Below are 23,458 nucleotides of genomic sequence, written 5' to 3' on the forward strand. Positions count from 1 at the left end.
TATTCTATAGTCTTATGGTAAATTCTTATCTTGGACGTATCTTTATGTGATTTTGCGTTGGAGTAATTTTTAATTTGCAATGTGACAGTTATAAATGTCTGCTGTCCTGATTCCGGTGATACCAAATCGAAACCCAGGCTTCTGTAGACGAATGGTCTCTTTCACACATGCTTGGACTATGAAGACATGCATGTAGCAAGCTGATACAATTCTAGAAGGTCACTGAAGGGTAGAACGTCTGCACAAGGGCTGTATTCAAACAATATACAGTACTGTTTATATCCACTTTGTTGTTGTTATTGTTGTTATTATTATGTTATTTCTCCTGTCCCTTGCATGTAGAAATGCTGAGAAATGCTCCTGCTAGCTCTTTAACACCATCTTTTCTAGGCAGCATTTCCCCTCACATTGTGTACTTTTGGATTACTTTAAATGAATTTTCTTAAATGTGATTGTTAGGTTATCACAAAGCACAATATGGCTTTTATTAGACATTCACCTAGCTGGAGCACTTTACTCAGTTAATTTTTATTATGACCTTATGTGACCTCAGAGATGAAGTCAACAAGCAGTTCATCAAAGCACAGAATAAATTAAAATTCCTAATGCCACTCTCAGAATAGTCTATTGATATCATGTCCAGATGCAACTAAAACTAGACTGTTCTTGATTGTATGATTATACGAATTGGCTATTCAACCAGTTGTCACAAATATTTATTTTTAAGTTTGCTTTTGTAAAACAAATGCTTATTATAAGGCAAATTACTTTGGGATATTTTGGTACAATAAGGCTATATTGTACTAATGAAAAAAATCTAGGCCATGGTTACAAATAAGATAAAATAGTGCCAATATATAGAGGTATTTATATTTAGTTAACATTCAGCAAATTCAGTATTCATTTTCATCAAACTTTTATCATTGGAACTATACATCTCTATCATTATTACAAGGGTACAAATCAAAGGCACAAAGCTACTTAAAATCCATCCTTCTTGCTCTCCATTTTCAATAAAATAATGTCAACATTTTTAGGCTTAATGAAAGGGCTTTTAAGTATTCATAAACATCTTTGTATATGAAAATCATAATATTAAATTTCAGTTATAATTTCAAGATAAAGAAATATAATATTTTTTAATTATTTGGCATATAAAACTTATTTGATGGTTCTGTGTGGTACATGCATGACATATATGCAGAAGATCCAAGTTCAGTGTCTGGCAATTGCAAGGAGAACTGGTGAAGTTCTTCCCTAGAACCTGGGACAATTAGTGCTACAAGAGTGGCGCAGTGGTTAGAACGCAGTACAGCAGCTACTTCTGCTGACTATCGGCTGCCTGCAATTTGGTAGTTCAAATCCCACAGGCTCAAGGTTGACTCAGCCTTCCATCCTTCCGAGGTGGGTAAAATGAGGACCCAGATTGTTGGGGGCAATATGCTGACTCTATAAACCACTTAGAGAGGGCCGTGAAGCACTGTGAAGTGGTATATAAATCTAAGTGCTATTGTACTTGCTATTGATACTTGCGGGCATTTATTCACCATCTATCATACTGGCTAACAGGAGCCAATGATCTGACTCAATATAAGACTCTTTCCAGTATAAGTATGTTCAGAATGATACATTCAGTTGTTTTTGACAGCTAAGCTCTACAGAGCAATTGTTAATGTTATGGTACCAATGTTATTAATTGCATTGGGTTTGTAGAGCAATATGGTCAAAGATAGGCGAGGAACTGTTCTACAGGTAGTCCTCGACTTACAACAATTCATTTAATGACCGTTTGAAATTATAACGGCAGTGAAAAAATTGATTTATGACCATTTTTCACACTTATGACCGGTGCAGCATCCCCATGGTCACATGATCAAAATTCAGATGCTTGGCACCCAACTCACATTTATGACGATTGCAGTGTCCTGAAGTCATGTGACTAACTTTTGTGACCTTCTGATGAGCAAAGTCAATGGGAAAGCCAGATTCACTTAACAACCAACTAACGTAACAACTATGGCAAGAAAGATTGTGAAATGGGACAAAATTCACTTAACATAAGTTTTGGGCTCAATTGTGGTCATAAGTTGAGGACTATGTGTATTCTGTTCCTCTTGTAAGTATAGGAATCTTCCAGTTGTTATTAAGAATCTCACAGATTACAGGATAATACTAAAAGGTGAACTTTTATCCCTTAGCTGTGAAATTATTAATTGCTTTATGTGTTACAAAATGATGAGTCATTGAGTTTTATTGGGATGGGATTCCAATTGACTTCTGGTGAACCAGCAAAGTCATGACAATGTTCTCCTTACAGTTTATGGGCACATATAGAAGGAATATAATTCTGTAGGTTACTTTAGAAAGTTAAAACCAAAGTTGCACATAAGAAATTTAAGAAATCTTTTAAAATGTGGAAAAATATTTCTAGAAAAAATACTTAATTTATAGTAGTTTGAGTAGAAGCTGTTCTCTTTTTTTTTAAAAAAAATAGTATTTAAATCTGTACATAAAACCTAATTATATGACCATCTTGGCTCTATGTTCTCTTAAAACTAAATTGTTGTATAGTACTTACTGTAAAGACAGTGCAAAGTACAAAGGTGTAACAGGTCATGTTGGTGGTTATTTATTTTCAATAAGATGGTTAAGGATTTACTGTCTAGTATATAAACAAAAACACAATTGCATATTGTTATAGCAAGGAAATTATCAGAAGAATCCACTGAAAAATTAAAACATAGGAAAATATGTTAAATTTAGGCATGGTCTCATTACTGACTTTGACCCTCTCTCCAAAAAGGTCTAAAATAAAATAAAAAAAATTGGTGATAAAGGAAGGAAGGAAGGAAGGAAGGATATCAACTGATTTTCTTTTGGGACATTTATTATGGAGATATCACATTTACATTATAGAATGCTGTTCATTACAACCTTTTGATTCCCACATGAAGTATAATAACTAATGTAAACATTTATTTGGAGCTAGGTCCAATTCATGTGTCATATCAGCAGACATCAATTAATCTATAGTCAGATTTTATTGTTCTGGCACTAAAATAAGTACCTTGTTGATGTGCACAAACATTATGGAATCTGCTATTCCTATGTGATTGATTCAATCTACCAATAGGTAGATTGAATGTAGACAGTGTAGCAAGAGCCAGCAGCATCTACAGTAAAGGGCGATGATGCCAAAATGACAAAACAGCTGAGAAGATATACTATAAATGCAGCTGATATGCACTTGCATCCTGACATTTTAGTATCTAGGATGCAGCATTTGTGTGATAATATCATGGTGAAGGTCTCTCCCTTGGCTAAAATTAGAATAAAATATTCAGCATAAGAGTTAGTGAGGTAAAATGTGGTTTTTCTTTCTGTTTGAAAGATTGTCACGTGTAGCACTCAATACCATTGGGATAGATAAGTATAGACATGTACACATACATATACATGCATTGCTATCAAAGTTTGGAATGATTTGGGTTGTGTTTGCATGCAAAGATGGGTAATCTTTCTACCATATCAGAAACCACTTGATTAATCATGGTGGACAGCAGTACCAACATGCACCTAATAATGAATAATACCCCCATGACATCTTCGCAATATTATAAAGGCAAAGTAGGTAAGTTAGATAAATAAAACAGAAAAAGAAAATTTTAAACCAGCTAGAGCTAGACTAATTAATAACCTTCCTGCTGACTTTCTGTCAGAATAAATATATCTCCTTATTTTGTCTTTGTATCCTGTTGTTAACACTGCATTGGATTCAACTGAATATTCTTAACCAAGCAGTAGGATTTTTCTACCCAGCTCATCAAATAAATAATAAAGAATGATAGGAAATACTATCTCCTATACAATAGAGCTGTAAGCGTCCAACTGCAGTTTGATGATAAGATCAAGATGAAGCAATTCGTTGTCTTTCATTTCAATATATACTTTCAATTTGATGTGCCTTAGTTCTGCAGATCTGGCTCTAAGTTCTTGCTGCCAATCTATTCTTATTTTTATCATTAACTGAGAGAAATCAGAGGTATTTCATTTACTGGGCATACAGAATAGGAACTGACTTAGAAGCAACATTGATTAGAAATATTACTCTATGTAATGAAAATTTTAGGAGCCAATTTAAAAATCTGCAATGTTTTATTTTTCGTATCAGTAAATTTCTATAGGCTTTGAGCAGCCCCATTATTTCTTCTTTTACACCTGAACTGCTGACTTTCTGTCTGTTCCTTCTTGCATAATGGTTATTTTTTATTGTTTAAAAATGCAGAAGACTGTCCATCAGAGTCTTTTATTTTTCCCTTTTTAGTCTTACCTAACTCTATATATCTTGTATCATTTACCTTGTAGGGTCCACCCTGAAACGACTATGTCTAGGCAAAGATCACAGTAGTAGTAACTATCCCTCTCTCTTTTATTTTTGGCTTTTTGGTATTTATTTTTGAGCATGGGCTGCTTTGTTTAAATATAATCTAGTGGTTTATTTAACAGCAGACTGCATTGATGATGGCATTTAAATTATGCTGCTTATGAATTAAACATAGCTTTGCATGTCTGTGCTGTTTTGGGGTGCATGCCTGTTGCAAGATCATCATGATTTCAGTATGTACATGTGTATTTTAATGAAATAAAGCTGAGTCATATGCTTGCTAATTAACTCGGCTTCCTTATAATGTTCTTCTGTGGCTGGCTGACTAATACAGTTTAATAGTTCCTCTCCTCTATTGAAATGCTTGAAGTACTGAACAGTGGCTGAAGTATCATTTGGGGGGAGCACTTTCACTGTTCTATTTTTCAACAAGCATAAGAATTCACATTAGTTCAATGCACGAGAAGTTTTAAAGAAAGGCATAAGATTTTATGTAAGTGAAAAAATGCTAATAGTGTTGCTCATTCTGTACATTCATAATGTAGAAATAGTCATCTAGTATGTTAGCTCATTGTATGTAATACCGTTTCAATACAACTTTGAACTTTTCTGCTTCAAATTTTGGTCATTTTGAAATTAGGATACACGTTTTTGAGATAATTGGGAAAATATTATTTTGGACTCATTGGTCAATTGTCAGTTGCTGACAATAACTGCTTTATTTCGCTTTGCTACTTAATTGGTTTTAATGCCTCTACCGCAACTTATTTTGAGTAAAGATTTCAACAACAGTTGCCCCAGTTTCAGGATGTATGTATAAATATTTTTATAATTAGATTGAATAGATTTAGTGGCCATGTTTGTAGTCTTTCAAATTATGACCACTTGTGTCATTCATTACTATCATCTTGAAAGTGATTTTTTTAAAAAGAAGGAAAAGATCAGTAAAATCTCAAAGTACATTTCAGTTCAGAGCAGAGTAAGGAGGTACTTGAGAATTCTGCAGAAATATAAAAATTTAATTGGCTGCAAAGATTTTTTTTTAGCCAATTATGACTAAAAAAAATAAACAGGCTTCTGTGAGGAAAGAAGATATAATTTATCCTAACTAAACTAATACTCTGAATAACAAAACTAAAATCCCTCTGAATACATATTTAAACATGTGTTTACACTACTGGAGGGCCATTTTTGAAGCAAAAAAATGTTCTTCAGAAGAAGAAGCTGATTGATTAAACATATTTGTAATACATATACTCAAAAGAAAATACATGTTTTATATGTACGTATAATTGATTCTTACCTTTCCGTGATGTCTTAGGATCTTCAGCAAACAGCCTTGTAGCATATCCAGATCCTCTACCACAAACAACAATACAGGTTCAGGTACAAGCCAACAACAGTAACAACAAGAAAGGAACCTTCACAGATGATCTCCACAAATTGGTGGATCAATGGACAAACAAAACCATGGGAACTGTACAAGCAAAGCCATCCTTAAATCAACTTAAACAGAATCAAAAACGGCAAGACATGGAGTCCAAGGCTAATCCCATGCAGACACAGAATGAGACCTGTGGAGTAAGTGGCACTCCTTGAAGAGCATTACGTTTTACTTTGGGTCTGAAAGCCATTGCAAAACTGATGTTTGGAGCAGGACATAAGCTTTTTTTTTTTTTTTAAAGCATATTCCATATAAAATCCATTTCAATTCATTGACTACTAAAAATAACTTAAGAATTTTTTTTTTATCAACTTGGACTTGAGCTTGACAACATACGTATGGTTCAGTATGTAACTTTTTGCAAATTGAAAATTGTGGAAATTTATAAACAGCAATATGTTCACTGGCAATCAAATATTGCTTGTCTTAAATAATTTCAAATAACATCAATGAAGTTTATTTTATATATTTTCCCCAAAAATATCATTAATTCCATAGTTGGTATATTGGCAGCTGCTAGTGGGTTTTGCAAGTGACTCCGCCAATAGTCCAACTTTAGAACAGAGTAGTGGCAACTGTCAATATGATCCTACATAAATTTATTCAAATTAAGTCCCCTTTAGTTCAGTGGCTTGAATTTTTACTTTGAAGAATGAATACCAATCAAGTCTGACTAAGTACAGTAGGGACTTCTTAATAAAATGCTTCAGATTTCATTGTAAATAATCACTTTGAGTTGAATAAATGCATTAAATTTCATATAAAGAAATATATTTAAATATACCAGAGTGGCTTAAAGAAAAAGATGGGTATAATGTATTCACTTCACCATACTTCCATTATTCATTTTCAGTGCTATAGCTTATCATCTTCAACCTTATGAATTTCTGAATTCATGTAAAATATACATATATGCAAAACTAAAGCCATAATATTTTGGCTTGAACCAATTATCATCTCCCTTCCCTTCTTTCCCACCTACAGAATTCAAACACAGTTATTGCAAGCAAGGCTGCTCCAATACTTTTTGAAGCTTGGTGGTATTTGAAATCGAATATAAATTAGATCCATCCTCTTTAGTATTTAAGAATGGGGCAAGCCCACTGGCAGCACTGTAAACATCTGGATTGACCAAGTCATAAATAATGTGCCAGGGCCATTGAATCAGGGAAGTGTACTTATTTATTTATTTATTTGTATTTATGCAAAAATTTGTATATTTTCTGTTCCGTAGAGGAGAAGCATAATTAATATATTTGAAAAGGAGGAGAAACGTTTAATTAGTGTTGTTTATCAAGTATCAACTGGTTTGCTACCTTCCTAGAATTTATTCTTTAATCTTGGACGCCCTTGGCAGATTATTGTTGCTTTTTTTTTTTACTACCACAGAATCTAAAAAGCAGTAAATAACTTTTCTGTTAAGTTAGAATAACAGAAAACAAAAGACATTGGAAGGACAGGTGTATTCATGTTTATCCATGAGCAGATAGATGTCTTTCATTAAAACAATTAAATTCATAGAAAACAAGTACACTTAAACTTTTCTTTAAATCATAATTTTTAATTAAAAGTTTCATTTACATAGTGTGACTTCACAGGCTTCGGATATTTCATATTAAAATATATAGATTGTACTGTTGATTGAAAGTAGAAAAAGGATGGAATCAAATGCAGCGGTCTGCCTTAGCAACAAGAAAAGTTGCCAGAAACATTGCTCTTTTTGAATACTACACAGCTTCCATTTCGGAAAACAAAAAGTATATGTGTTGACATTATTGTTTTGTTACAGCTCTGAAGCGCCAATACATACACATCTGGGAGATCAGTCAATACAAAAACACTATAATAACCCAAAGGTTCTAAAAATTATGAAACCCACTCATAGAGAGTTTTCTATATGTTTGTTTTTATTCCCTTGTCAGTCAACTAGTTAAATGGAAGAAGAAGTAGGCTTGCAGTTCCCAAGCCTGGGCCCAACTGAGAGTAACCCTTCAGCAACCATAGTTACAATTGAACCGGCCCTCCCATTTACTCCCTGATACAGTCAGGATTTTGATAAAGTGGTGCCAAGCATTTCCAAAGAATGTCTGTGCATTCTAGTGAGATCTAAGAAAAAGAAAAAGCTGAAAAGTACTGTACCAGAGAAAGACAGAATTTTTATTACCGGGTTTTGTACATTCTTACAATATATATATGTACACATAATTGCTGTGCAAGCAAATCTATTCACAAAAGTTGACTGCATGCTGTTTCAATGCAAATGTACTATTCTTTTCCTTACCATTCACTATAAATACTACATATGTTATTTTTATTCAGCAAATGGCTCTGTTCCTTTTAGCATCATCCTTTTCTCTAAGAAAAAAAAAACTTTGTATATTTTATTTGAAAAAGCCGGTGACTCTTGGATCAGTTTCATAAAATCTTACAAGAATTCTCTTGTCCTGTTTTATTTGATATCTAAAACGGTATAAGCAGTACAGCCCACACTTCCTCCCCATTCCCCGACCTTGTGCCTAAACAGAATGTACTTTTCTTTGCTTCATTTGCACCAGGAACTTCTACATTAAAGGACATAATTTCTCAACCTGGCTGAAAAGCATGAACATCAGCCAACAGGGATGTGTCCTTTTGTTTTTGACATCAGTCATGCACAAAAGGGGCTACTATAGCTCACTGTTCTTGGCATCTAATGGAATATGTGTAGAATGTAACTCATATTATCTCATGAGTTCATCATATGGGGACATTTCACTAATATTACTTACCCTAATAAGTAATACCTGTTGAAACAAAAAGTAAGAATATAGCATTTTGAGCTTCTGGAGGCAATTTCCTTGATTGATGGATTAATGTAAACAAAATATATATGATGAGTGTGTGGGCACACACACAAGCATGAGTGTAGCTAGTCGGGTAAGATATGGACTTCCACGTGACTGAAAGATGGGGGGAAAATAAATGCAAAGTAAATATAGGCTTGTAGCAATTCAGTGGTTTGGATTTACAGGTATCTGTAGTCCACACTTATGAAGCATGAGACCAGCAACTCCATTGCTAAATGATGAGGTTGTAAAGTGAAGAGTCACATGACCACACAGATTTACAACATCAATTCGGGCAACAGTCATTAAGTGAATCGCAAGTCATTAAAAGCAATGTCACATGACCATGACTTGTGACCTCGGGTTGGGTTCCTTGTTGATTTTGCTTGTTGGAAGCCAGCTGTGAAGATTGCAAATGGCAATCATGACCACGAGATATTGCAATTGTCATACAGGTGTGCTGGTTGCCAAGTACCTGAATTACAATGGGATGCTGCAATGCCCACAACTTTGAAAACTTATCATAAGTGGGGACTACCTGTGTTATCTTAGGGGTAGCATAATATTTGAGTAGCATTTAATATATTTTGAATGGGAGCATAGTGTTGAGAATAAACAAAATGAAGCAAGCAAATCAAGATTCTGAAGTTTTCTTTTATGAATGATAAAAGGCCACATTCTTCAAACATATCTGGTTGTCTCAGATACAGATTAATATCCCATTCACAAAATGATATTTGCATCAATCATGAGCATTGGAGCACTGTGATGTAGTCATGTGCACATTAACCATATGAAAAAATAACTCATGGATGAAATTCATAGATCAGGGATAGGTACATTATATAGATACTACAGATACGTATATGAATACAGAAGTCCATATTCAACACCTTTGCAGATCTCAGGCCCTGCCCACTGACAGTGGCTACTGATTGTAAGCTAGAAATAATGTTTGTGGCCAATTGATTTCTACAAAATTTGCACACAGTTAGTAGCATAATTCTAGTTGCATTAAGTCAGACATAAGTAGTTTGAAAAATAAAGTTCATACATATGGAGATTCCAGCACTGTGAAGTGGTATATAAGTCTAAGCGCTATTGCTATTTATACATGTGGTCCTTGTTTAATAACTTGTTCAGTGACCATACTGTGTCAATCACAGTATCTCATGTGATTGCCGTTTGCAAACCTGTTTGACAGTTTCCTACAAGCAAAGTAGAAAGTTGGCAGAAGATTGCAAATGGCAACCACACGACATTGAACTTAATGGCATTGTGCATTGTGCGATTTTCCTAATAATGGCAACTGTAAGAACTGCCAGAATTTTTATCACTAAGCAACTCATCACATGAAAACCTTTATAACTGTGTTGCTTAATGTTGGGAATTCCAGTCCCTATTACTGTTGTTAAGAGAGGACTACCTGTATAGAAATAAGCTCTTTTGAATTTTTTTTTAACAGATTGAGGCTAATTAACTAAGACTAGACTCTACTAGAGTTTTAAGCTAATGTAAATGGTTAAAGTTTATATATCTAATGAGCATCAAGGTTGGGAAAAGATTCGTAGGAACAATTGTGATGGCACAAAAGGCAGGGCCATCTGCCTCAATGAAGTATCATGAGCCAAATCCATTCTGCAAAACAACTTTATCTGTCATTAAAAGCTTTTCTAAATACCTTACAAGGCCACAAATAGCAAATGTAGTGAAGTAGCAGTTATTTTCAAAAGTTCTGACTGTGTTCATTTCTGTGGCACCCCTGTTTTTATATTTTACTGCAGACATAGAGATAGGGTTTCTATATACATTGATATTCTGCAATATTGAATATTCAATAATGAATATTTCTCAGATAAGAACTGTTGGTATTTCCCTTTGTTAAAGAATTGAGAGAGAAAAATAGCACATTATTCTGCAAATTTAATTTACTTCTTCAACTTAATGTTAGTCAGAAACGTATTTCCTTTTCTAAAACCTCTATCTGGATCATGGAGTATTCTCAAAAAAGCAAAAGTTGGTCATGGAGCTATACATTATTTATCTTTTTTCTACTTGCAAGACTTGATATCTTGGGATGGGACAGCTATATTAGAACTGTTTTTTCTTTCTTAGCTAACCCCTTCTTTTCTTGAGAAAATTATCTTTATTCCCAGAATAAAAACATGCAGTATTTTAGAAGAAAGACACCAATAAACAATGTTTTAGATTAATATTTCACAACAGTAATTTTGCACAGGAATTGGCTTGTTGGTCTGATCTAGGAATGAACTAAATTAAATGGCTGCTAGCCTGAGAATAATTCTCAATAGGATCTATAGGTCCTGCTGTCCTACAAGTCGATCCTACTTGACTTACAACAATTTGTTTAGTGACCATTCAAAGTTACAACAGCACTGAAAAAAAGTGATTTGTGATTGGCTTTCACATTCACAACCATTGCAGCATCCCCATAGTCACGTGATCAAAATTTGGCACTTGGCAACTGACATGTATTTATGACAGTTGCATTGTCCCAGGAGTGATGTGATCATGATTTATAACCTTCCCAAATGGCTTCCGGTAAGCAAAGACAACGGGGACAGCCAGATTCATTTAAAAACTGCGCAATTCACTTAATTCCAGTGATTCACTTAGCAACTGTGGCCAAAAAAAGCTCCCCAAATACTGCCTTGCTTAGCAATGGAAATTTTGGGCTCAATTGTGGTCTTAAGTTGAGGACTATCTGTACTTCTAGAAAATCTGCCAAGCATGAAGACACCTTTACTCCCCCATTCCCTAAGATATTTTGCCTTTCATCTGTGTATTTGTGTGCTTTTTCTGCTTTAAGAATGGTCAGTCCCTAGGTGTAATTATCAGTCTGATTTCATATTTATAGAACCTGGGATTTTCCTCAAAGGAAGCTTGTTCAGGAGTAGGTGTTAACTTAATGGAATCACTGTCAAAAGTTGTAAATCACTTATGTAATTAAAACCCGCTATGCAGATCCAGAGGGACCAAGCAATCCTTTGGTCTATATTTAACCTCATAGTTCTCAAAATGTCAGCTGCTCTCAGTGATCCAAAATCTCTTTCATCTGGTTTAACTGTGCCTGGATATGAAACTGACTGAAGAATCCTGCGTCTATATTGAAATGTCTATTGAAGGGGTGGAAACACACCTAGGGGGAGAGACTTTACAATGATTGCAGAGTTATTTAACAGAAGCAGGGAAAGGGTTAACTACTTACTACAATTGGTTGCTTTGGAAACATGCTTTCCATTTTATAACATGTTATAGATGGCTATTTTTCCAAATTTAGCCATTGGCTCTTTAAAATGTGCATAGCCAAAAGGTTTTCCAGCTAATATCAGCTACTGCTGGAGAAATAGCCATAGTTGATGTTGCTTTAAGGAAGCAGTGATTTGTCACATTGATTTGTTATCAGTTCCTGCAGGGAGAACTAATGATTATTTGTGGGGGGGGGGTCTTGCCGTGCTTAAAAATGTTTTGTATTCTACTAGAGCTCCCTTGGTGTTTATATTGGTAACATGAGAAGGATTAGAGCCCCACCGTGCGAAGGAGTTGTGTGTTCATTCCTGCATTGGCCATTTTGACCAAAGGAGGGAGCATGTCCAGCATGTCCCCTCCAAACAGGGTGAAAGAGATGGGTTGACAATGATAATTTCTATGAAAAGAGGAAACAAGAATTACAGCTACATTTTCTTATGTTTGATTTTATAGGTTAATGCAGCAAGAACAGGAATGGGGAAAAAGTGTGTTGTTCCAGTGACTTGTCCACTGTCAGCTGCATTAACTTCTGGAGTTCCACCATCCCAGCCAGTGCCTATGCCAGGTACTCTCCTAACTGGCCCAGTCAAACCTTATGTGATGTCTCTTGGTCAGTATGGAGGAGTTCTCCCTACGACCTTCTTTGGAGTGCCCTGGTCGGGCCCAACTACCCAGCTGGGGATGAGAGGAGGCCAGAGCATTGCACAGTTTCCAGCTCTTTGCCCTAGTAGCTTCCAGTTGTTTCCAGTGCCCCTGCAGAGGCCCTAATTTGGAATGACCTCAGTAGCTGACTTCCAAATGGCAACCATCCAATGCTTAGCTCCTAGGCAATCTGTTTCTCCCTGCTGGTCCCATTCAGGCTCACTAGTTCATCAGCCATGCCCCCCTCAGGCTGGCCTAGTGGAATGCTTTCCCACCAATCTGTGTGCTCTTCGGCAATTCTTCCTTCTCCTTCGTTGCTGAAGACGGTTGAGTTTCCTCTCTGGTGTTTGAAACAGCTACGTTCAACACTAACGTACTTGAATGGATGGGTAGGAGAATAGTACTGATCTTACAGGAGTATAGTGCCTTGAATTCAAGCTTCTCAGTCCAAACTGGGAAAGTTAAAATAATCACAACAATAACTGAAAGGTGTACTTTATTTACAAACTTCTTGGGAAAGCTTAACTTTTTTTATTTGCAGAAATACAAAGGTATAAACTTAATGGTGGCAGTTTACATCTGAAATTCTTGACCATTTTCTCCTTTTAAATGCTTTTAATTTAACCCACAGTTAAGTGGTGTGTTTGGTAGTTTAAATCTTTAACCCCCTCTCTGACTGGGGCTCCAGCCCTTTGAGTAAAGCGTAATGAAATGGATCACTTTGTTGTTACTGAAGAAGTCTGAATGTAAGTTGTATCTCTGTGTTTGAGGGGGAAAAGTGTTATGTGGTCTTTCTGAAAAAGCAGCTGCAAGTGGCAACCTCTCTTTTTCTTTCAAACAGCAAATTTGGCAGGCAGATGTCCTTCCCCCTCTGATATTCAGCTGTAACATTTTTTGCCATCTTCTGAACAATCTAATTCAATTACATTACAAAACCCTGCATGTTTCATGTGTGAAATATACTTAACCATAATTCTTGACATTAGGACAACAGCCCAAAGTTATTGTAAGATCTTTGTAAGTACGGAAGTCTCCTTGCATGTGATCTGCCTGTCCACCAAATGCTTAAGAGTATTCTCCGTGAAATGGAATTGGCTTTTGACTTGCGCTTCCTTCCTTCCTTCTTACATTCGCTTTATGTTACCGTATGTAGAAGTTGCATCTTCACCTGTCAGTCTAAAGGCACATGAGAGCCACTCACTATTTATTTGCAGGTTGGCAAGTCTTTGTTGCTTTGGTGGAAAAGAATCCCATCTACAAATATAATGGCACACTTAACAGAATCACAGTAATCACAGTTGAAGGCACACTGCTTGCACTTTACCACTCTCAATATGGCAGCAGTATTTTTAAACTGCCTGCTGAAGGGGTGGAGCTGTTTGGTGCTGCTCATCTGTTCTTTGTATGAGTCTACTGTACTTTGAGCACTCGAGAACTGTCTGTAATATTTTGTTGGTACCATTGAATACAATGCTGTCAATTCTGTTAGAATTGAATTTTGTAGAACTTGACGCAGTCTTCTGCCTGGGGAGAATACATGTACAGTAAGAGATTTCTGTTCTCTGTAACATGTATTTTTACATTGTTTGAGACTTTATTTTAGATTCATGTATGTATGCTTTATGAGCATAAACACCAAAAATGTCTTCTCACTGTCTTCCCCCTTTTGCTTGCACTGAAACGTCCCATTTGCCACGACTGCCTATTGTACAGCCTGTTTCAGCCCCTTGTATATGATGGTCAGTGGTATAACCTCTCACTACCAAGAGAATGTATATATTCAAGAAAAGGAAAAAAATAAACATTTTTGTGCTTGAAAAAAAAATGTGTTGCTAAAAGTTTCAGCTGTTAAGGAGCAATTCCTTACAGTTCAAGGTCATCTCCCCCCATCATCAGAGACAGGTATATTTTGAAAGCAATTCATGCAATCAAATGATAGGTAGGATATCTAGAATTAGAATTGAAATATTTCATGCATATGCTTACAATGATACCTCGGGCATCAAAATGAGCAACATTTCAGAAGATGGAATCAGCAAGTAAGTTCTACCTACAGACAATATTTTTTCATCAATCACATTTGATGGAAAAGGGCTTGATCATGATTGACTAGTTTTGTTACCAATATTAACTTCTATAATGTCCATAACTATGGGGTATTCCAAGTTTAGACAGAAAATAGCTATGGAAAGATGTTTATTATTTAGCAAAAATCAATACAATAACATCAAAAAATATGATCCTTTCAACTTTGATTATATATGTTGAACAAGAGAAAAAAGATGTAATAGGGAATGAACCAGATGGAAGAGTTGTGCTATTTCAGCATATCAAAAAGATTACTAGCATGACACATTTTCCATAGTTTTAATGCAGTCAATATAATATTTTAAATCAGTTGCATAGATCTTGAACAGAGGCAGATGCCAACATTAAACTTGAAGTCTTCTGGGTACCAAGTAGGTGGTTCTCTATTACTGAGTTATAGGCCTCATCCTAAAAGTTGTGACCTTTCAGAAGTAAATTTTGGAGCAAAGCTTAATTGAGCGGTAGTGTATTCATGTGTCTGTTTATTTCCATTTTGGAGAACTACCCATCATTGTATAAGGCTTACATTAGTGAAATTTTAAAATACATGAGATTTTACTTCATAAAGTAAAATTTGGCTACATGCAAATTTCAACCCATTTCTCTATTAGCCGAAGCACAGCTTTCAAAGGGAAGATAGATCAGGAATATCTTGACACATTTTGAAAAGCAATGGACTATTGCAGTGTTCCTTCAGCAACTTTAAGGTAAGTGGACTTAGCATCCAGGATTCCTCAGCCAGCCATGTTGGCCAAGGAATTCTGGAAGTTGAAGTCCACAGGTATTAAAGCTGAGTGGACTGGCTATGGAAAGGTTCCAAAGGGAGAGTGCTCCCATGACAGGCCAGAGGGCTACTGCCCAAGAATGCTTCCCTGAATTCCCCTGCTATAAATCTGGATGTGATCTCTTTAAGAGGTTGTCCTTTGCAGATATCACATTTTGCCATGTCACACTGAAAGTCTAAAAATATAAATGAATTGAATTAGTTCTTTCTGCAGTTGCACTTCCAGAAGCAAACAACTCTTTTCAAATACAGAAATGTAACTAGCTTGCAGTGCATACTGCTGTAATTTTACTTGGGGTCAGAAAAAAACCTTAACTTTCTACTTGAGCAGGAATGGTTAAACAACTTCAATGGCAACAAGACAATAAAATTATATATTCAACATTACAATTTGATAGTAAGGAAATGCCCTTACTTGAGCATGTGTGAACTACAGAGCTGCGAGACCTGATTGTAATACTGCATCAAAAAAAATTAATTAGTATTAAGAAGCATCCAGTCCATATTCAAAGTGCTTTCATGGCTTTGAAAGAGATGCTAAAATTCTATCTGAGAAAGGCCTTGCAAATGTAGCCCACATTCTACTCTGCAGATAAGGAGCTGGCTTATCGGAAGCATTGGTCATAATCACTTGATGTATGTTGAGGCCTTGTTTTTCTCCAGTTCAGCCTTAGCCTTTTACATAGACTTAGCATGTGGGTATAGTCAGCAACTTATTCTTAAAATCAGGGCCAGGAGTAGAAAGGAGGCATTTCTCATATTACCTGGAAAAAAAAAGTCAGTGGCGCACAAATGAACTGAAAGCAATTAATCATTTTGCTAAAAAAAAAAGGATTCTGAATTAGTTGTAACCTTTAAAGCATCATGAAGGGCACTGAGACCCAAGGCAGTAATAAGCAGCATTAAAAACATGGGATTCTTGCTTTGATATGTGGATTTGTGGAAAATCATGTTGACAATCTCATTAACCTTAAGCATCACAAAAGTAACATGTGTTGGTCCACCAAGCAGCATATTTTACTCTGCCTACAGTCTTTTTGCATATTGAAATAGAAAAGAAACTAGCAGAAAACTTGCAATGTAGGCTGCTGTTTGGCACATTGAAAATTGAACCAGTCTATTCAGTTTTGTATCTCTGAATGAATGACAGTGAAATGCTGCATAAAGGACTAATAGATACAATTTAGCTAATTCTCATATTGACACAGAAGTATTTGCAAGTACATTATCTCTTCACATTACCACAAAATATGATAATGTCTGAAAATTAATACCATAAGTATATGTAACTGAAAATTCCTAGATGGGTCCTTATCTTTATTCATAACATGCTCTCGCTTTCTTTTTTATTATACACCCAAATTTCTACTACAGGTAGAATTTAGCAGAATTTCTGCTACATTTCATTAACTCTTTTGAAAATAGTTTCATTGATGTAGACGCAACAAAATCATAGTATCCAGAAGGAAGGATGGGCTTGAACAGGCATCTTATTGCCTGAAATCAAGAGTCTTTCTAACCCGACATAGAGGTAGTCCTTGCCTTACAACCATTCACTTAGTGCCCGGAGTTACAATGACATTGAGAAAACTGACGTATGACCATTTTTCACTCTTATAACTATTGCAGCACCCCAATGGTCATGTGATCAAAATTCAGTCACTTGAGAACTGGCCTGTATTTATGAAGGTTGCAGTGTCCCAGGATCATATGACCACTATTTGTAACCTTCTGACAAGCAAAGTCAATTGGGAACCAGATTCACTTAGCAACTGTGTTACTAACTTAACAACTACAGTGATTGAGTTAACAATTGTGGTAAGAAAGGTCATGAAAATTGGGCAAAATTCACATCAGCTGTCTTGCTTAGCAACAGAAATTTTGAACTCAATTGTGGTTGTAAATCAGACTACCTGCACATTATTGAAAAACAAGAAATAAGACAAGAGTGTCCCCATTCTGTTCCCAGCATTTGGTATTCAGATATATTACCTCAAACTGTGAAGTTTCTACACATTTCTAATGAAAAAACCTTGAACAATAAGCTAGCTTCCTCTTAATTGTAAAATTTCACGATCATTTGGGGTTGAGAATAGAATTAATTTCTAAATTATCCAGCTTAACTTCTACATTCTAGAAATACTGCCTTCAATATATTAATTTAGTTTGTCTACCCTTTATTTTTATTGGGGATTCTTTTTATAATCTAAAGTAAACCATTCTTTCAAGATTAAACCATTCTTTCTCATTCAAGACTGTGTGCAAATTAATTTTATATATATAAGTAAGAAAGTAAAACTAATTTTATTGCAGAGGTTGAAACAATTTACATTATTTTTTTCACCCAAGTCTAATAGATTCCCAAAATATATGGTGAATAAATTAACTTCAAAAGTAACTTAATCTCTGAGAAAAACTATTTAAAAAATGCACACTCACACATCCACACAAACAAACAAAAATGTTTTTACTGCTTTCACTTGGTTCCTGATTAGTTAGTATATATTGCTGTTTTGTTTTTTGTTTTAAAGATCCTTTTTTCCATGAATTCTGAAAGTAGCTGGGATTCTGAAAGTTCGGAAAAGTTTGATTGTGTCATGCACAGAACACATCAAGCATTAGAGGAGTTTGTAGCCTGAATATTTATCTACAACTGAAAATTATTATCAAAAAGTTGGATATGTTAATTTTTCATTGAAAAAAAGCTTTATATAAAGATTAATGTTCTGTCTCTTTTGACTATGGTTAAAACTGGGTGACGGTACAGCATCAATAAACAGTCCTGCGTAAATGGCAACTTGTTCCACTGCAGTATTTTTAATAGGAAAAAAAAATATGTCTATTTGCACATTGTGGGAAAGTGCACAAAGTAATGCTTTTCCTGGTTTCCATGTAATGTCTGAAATGTTTGTACCACTTTATATACACCACTGAGTTGTATCTTTTCTTCTTGTCCAAGAAAAGGAATGAAAACTTATTACAGCTGCAATTTTAAAAATTAGGACATGAACAGGCAACAATGAAAGGGCAGTTAAATATTGTAGGGATCAATTTAAATTCTACATTTAAAACATACGGTTTAATATGGGGCAGAGTTTGTTCTTTCTGAGTACAGTAGGTGGTGATTTTGTTTGCAAACCACTAAGGGATTGGTTGTTTTCTTGTAGATGTTCATTATTAAACTAGGCAGCATCATTAGTGCTAATCTAGTATGTCTACCAGAAGATGCTAAGAAAGAAGTCGGCCTTAAGTACTTATTACACTTAACCTTCAGTATGTTGGATGTGTAATGTTTGTGGTGAAAATATTGTCCTACCTTTCAAGGCCTGTCCACAATATCACCATAAAGATTTTCTAGAAAGCCTAGGCTTGGTTTTAGGAGTAAATCTAATTCAGGATTTTCCTGGCCTCCCGTCCTCTTCAGGTTTCTCCACCCATGAACAAATTCCCTAGAATGGCTGGGAATAGGACATGGGAGTTGAAACACAAGAAGAAAATTGGAGAATTTGGATGAACCTACCTTAGACCACCGGCAATAATCTCCCCCAAAATAAGATCCATATCCACCCTTTATGGGGCTTTGGAAATGGCATGGCTATCAACAAATTCGATATCTCTGCTGATCTGATTTCCAGTCTACATCACTATGTCTTCGACTGCCGGCTGCCAGCAGTTTGGCAGTTTGAGTCTCACTGGCTCAAGGTTGACTCATCCTTCCATCCTTCCAAGGTTGGTAAAATGAGGACACAGATTGTTGGGGGCAATATGCTGATGCTATAAACTGCTTAGAGAGGGCTGGAAAGCACTGTGAAGCAGTATATACAGTCTAAGTGCTATTGCTAGTCAAGTGTTTAGTCAAGTGTTTACAATTCTCTTTTGGTTTAGATACTGGACCACACAATTCTTTCTCGGGGGTTTACTCAGGTGTCAGGCTAGTGGGGCTTATTCCCCTGGAAGTGAGCATAGAAGTCTGACAGTAATATGTGCCTGTAATTCACTCAGCATGACTGTGCAATGGGAAAACAAGATTGCTTGCTTATGTGCTAATCCATGATTTGTCTGCAAGTGCATAATGTCAGTCTATTTTGACAAAAACATGGAATGGATGGGTCACTCATGCCATTCTGGACAATTTGATAACCATACAACCTTGAAAAAAACAGGTACTTAGAACTGATTGGCATTTACACTTTAAAAGTAGTATTTCTATACTAGCTTTCCTGAGAAAATGTGTATTTCAGGATATTAATATCAATTAACTCTTTAAATCAATGCATACTTATTGAAATGAAAGAATATTGTCTATTTAAAACCTTTGAAAGTACTGTATTTCTTCACTGGAGAAGCACACTGTTATTAAGTGGGGAAGGAATTGCACCTTTAGTATTGTGCAGAATATTCTATTAAATTTAGGAGTATTAGAACTAGATTATAAGTATCCTGGCAATTATTAGTCAAAGCACAACTTGATTTTTTTGTATTTCTTTGTGGAAATCCAGGGTTTTTTCTACATCTACTAGCCTAAAATTGGAAATGTTCAGGAGCTGACCTTAACTTTACCTTTTTAAAAGTCACGGGATTTTCTTGATATTGCCTGACAGTTTATTTAAAAAGTCATTTTGTGAACATACATAATCACCATGTCATTTACTTGTAAGTCCCTTGTTTTGCAGCATAACTAAAATACAAAAGAAGAGCAACAAATACTAAGTGAAAGACATAAAAAGCCTACTATAAAAAAGAAACATAGCAAAAACTTTATACCATACAGTTACCTAAATTCATATTTTGTTTTAGATTTTTTTCTTGTACACACACAAAGAGCTTGTTCACTATTCACTTGGATGCATACATTTTCAAATACTCCTCAGTGCATTCTGAGCCAGCAATGTGGTACAATCAGCATACAGCAGTGTGTGTGTGTGTGTGTGTGTGTTTAAGTTTTTAACCAACACACCATTAATAATACCACAAGCATTCCTTACATAGTATGCACAAATACATTAACAACTGAGGCAGCATCATACATTTCTTCTCAGTGCTGAAACCATTCTCTCCACATTCCATTTAATCTCATACATAATTTACCTCCATCATGCACCAACTCTTAACATAGTCAGTAACAACTTTCCACTCCATATTCATTAAAAAAATACCCTTCTCCATAATTCATTTTATAATGTACTTTCTTTAAAACAAATTCACAGTAAAGTTTCTTATATTTGTACACTTCTCAATGTCCTGCTGAAGTACAAACATTTCTTTTCCACAACACCAGGCTATTTTCAAATCCCCATAATTTTGTTAATGATTGCATCTTCTAATTATTTTATCAGAATTCTGCAAAGACTTTCCCAGGCATACTTGACTATTGTACCCCACTGGAGCCTTAATTTAGGAGAAGAGCAACATCATTCTTCCTATTATCAGAGACAGAGGCAATCTTCCCACATGTTAAATACACTGCACAACCACTAACAAATACATATTTTAACTTTGTTCCCATTAGACCATCTACATCTGTAGCTTTATTATTTTTGAATTCTCATAGTATTAATGACTTCCTTTTCATCATTTATCTTCAACACTTAAATTGTATAGCGTTCGTATGAATTCTTCTCTTTATCATCCCAAATCATCTCACTTTTATTTTTAAATTCAATTCATTCTCCTTACTTAGCTCTTCCACTTTCTGAAATAAAGGTTTATTTTCATCAAATTGACTCTGTAAAACTATTTTTTTCTCCCCATATACACTATTATGCAGAAAACTTTCTCTTATATGCAATTTTTCTTATCCACAACCTCTACTTCATCATTCTACCAAACATACTTTTTGATTTTTTTATATTTCTTATTGGTATAACATCAGACTTCTGTGGCACTCTAACATAAATCTTTTCACACTGTTCAGAGCAGTTTCCACTTCTTTCTCTACATCTACTTTCTACCTTCTATACAGTATTTGTATTTCTTCCTGCAATTTTCACCCCAATCTCTTTCACTTTCTTCTTTTTCTTCCATGTCCATTTTTCTTTAAGATCCACTTTTGATAGTCTCAAGGAGAGGTCTGTCATCTCTCATCTGCCTCTCATCTACCATGTGTATCTGTGAAGAGATTTATGCTTAATCCATACGGATTATGGATTAATCTATAATCGAAACAAATGTTTTTCTAAGCAGACACTCAATGAACAGCCTTGGATCTTCAAACGACCCCACACAGTTTGTCTTTTCATTTACTCCTTACTGTTACCTAGCAGAATTTTTTTTTTCACATTCATTCAGACTGTTGTGCAGTGTTTTCACAAAACCTTAATTCTTCCATGATCACCATCCACTGGAGCCTAATGTGCAATATATATTGCCCAGCAATATTTCTTACATTCCTATATACCCAAAACAACCTAGATAACACCATTTCATACTTTCTAACATATATTTTATCATTCCAAAATGATAAATTTTATCATGGAAAAAATGTAGGTTTCCCCCTCTACGGTTTCTCAGAAGCCTCTGCTACCTGCTCTTTCCAAGGACTAGAAATCCTACAAAATGGAGGCTGCTTGGAATAAGCAGAAGGCCTGTCAGGAGGTGCTGTGGAGCTGAAGAATACTGAAAAATGCTACACTTTTTCCGCATGCCCAACCATGAAATGTTGATTTAAATAACTGGAGGACTTTTTAAACAAACCAATACAAAACAAGATGTCTCTTCAAGCGGCAATGTTTTTGTATATACAGTATGTTACTTAGACTGTTCTGCCTAATAGTAAGAAAGATGGTAACCTATGAACTGAACTGACCATATTGTGGTTGTTCTCCAGATAAAGAACTGCCCTGTGTAAAAGAGAACACACTTGGGCAACAAAGCTCAGGAACTGAGGTTCTTCTTTTTATATTATTTATATCATGCCACTGCAACTCTGCACTGTCCATACCTGTTTTCCTAAAAAAAAAAAAGTACAGACCTGTCCAATCTAGGACTGGCCTATTTGAAAAGAAAGAAATTGTTCCATCTATTGCTTCACAGAGTTTCATATAAGGTCATGTTTAAGTCATTCAGACATTTTGCTTCATCCCGAGAACTCTGTGACTGAATCTGGGATTGGTGCAATTAATATTTGATTTCATTTTATTGCCTTGTTTTCATTTTAAAAATGAAATCAAACTGTGATTTGCTTGCTACAACTTGCTGCGTTCAGCCATTTTTCTCTCCCAATTTCTTTGGGATTTCGTGAACTCCATCCATATTCATATCCGGAGAAAATAAAATTAAAAGTGCATAACGATGCTTATACTTAATGATCTCATGCTTTGCAGGTCTTTGCTTTGCTTAAATCAGCCAAAGACTTTTTTGGGTGAAAAAGAATGACATTTATGGAATTTTCAGCATGGCACAAATGGATGTGCTTCTCATAGCTTGGATGAAGCTTAGTTTTCTTCCTTTTTCTGTATGAATGTATATAATCATTGTTAGTAATCTTTTTTTTGTTTCTGTTTATCTTTTAGATTCTGAGGAAGAGAATACTATTAACTGATACATGGCTAAATTCACCAATAGGAGGAAAAATCCACAAAATTTTATTTCACTGAAAGAAAAAGGGGGAAAAAAATCCCTGGAATTGATGTTGTGTGCAAAAATCCTGTATACCATGCCCACCTATTCATTTCGATTCAATTTTGTAGCCTCTTTCTAATGTTTTTAAATTTAAATGTGGAAATTCAAACATTATGCAAAAAATAAACTATACTTATTTTGAGAAGAAAGCTTTACTTTCCAAATAATTCACTGTTTCTTTTGATTAACATTAATTCACATGAACAACTACATAATTATTCCACACTGTCAGATTAACCACACTGTAATCTGCTTCAGTCAGAAAATGTTTCAGTTCCATTATAGAAACAAATAATGTTCCTTTTGTGAAAGTGCTAACAGCATTCAGTTAATGAGAAGAGCAATGCTGTCTTATTGAGGATGTGAGAGGATTTGGCTATCAGGACAATTAACCATTACCA

General features: G+C 35.2%; 1 protein-coding gene across 11 annotated transcripts in view; it reads left to right on the top strand.

The window, feature by feature from the left end:
* WNK2 (WNK lysine deficient protein kinase 2) overlaps positions 1–23,206 on the top strand; it is a 108,568-nt gene extending 85,362 nt beyond the window's left edge. For 6 of the 11 annotated variants that reach the window (XM_087954793.1, XM_087954796.1, XM_026677237.2 and 3 more), the window contains 3 exons: positions 4,366–4,410; positions 5,706–5,965; positions 12,377–16,083. In XM_087954793.1, coding sequence (XP_087810919.1) covers positions 4,366–4,410; positions 5,706–5,965; positions 12,377–12,691 — 620 coding nt within the window. In that variant the 3' untranslated portion in view covers positions 12,692–16,083. Of the gene's footprint in view, positions 1–4,365; positions 4,411–5,705; positions 8,263–12,376; positions 16,084–22,948 lie in introns of those variants that run through there. The other 5 variants (XM_087954798.1, XM_087954799.1, XM_087954797.1 and 2 more) reach the window with 5 other exon arrangements.
* Positions 23,207–23,458: the final 252 nt, after the last annotated feature.

This window comes from Notechis scutatus, chromosome 2, assembly GCF_049901735.1.
Source record: "Notechis scutatus isolate UNSWTSFEM ecotype Mainland chromosome 2, rNotScu1.2, whole genome shotgun sequence".
Taxonomy (NCBI): Eukaryota; Metazoa; Chordata; class Lepidosauria; order Squamata; family Elapidae; genus Notechis; species Notechis scutatus.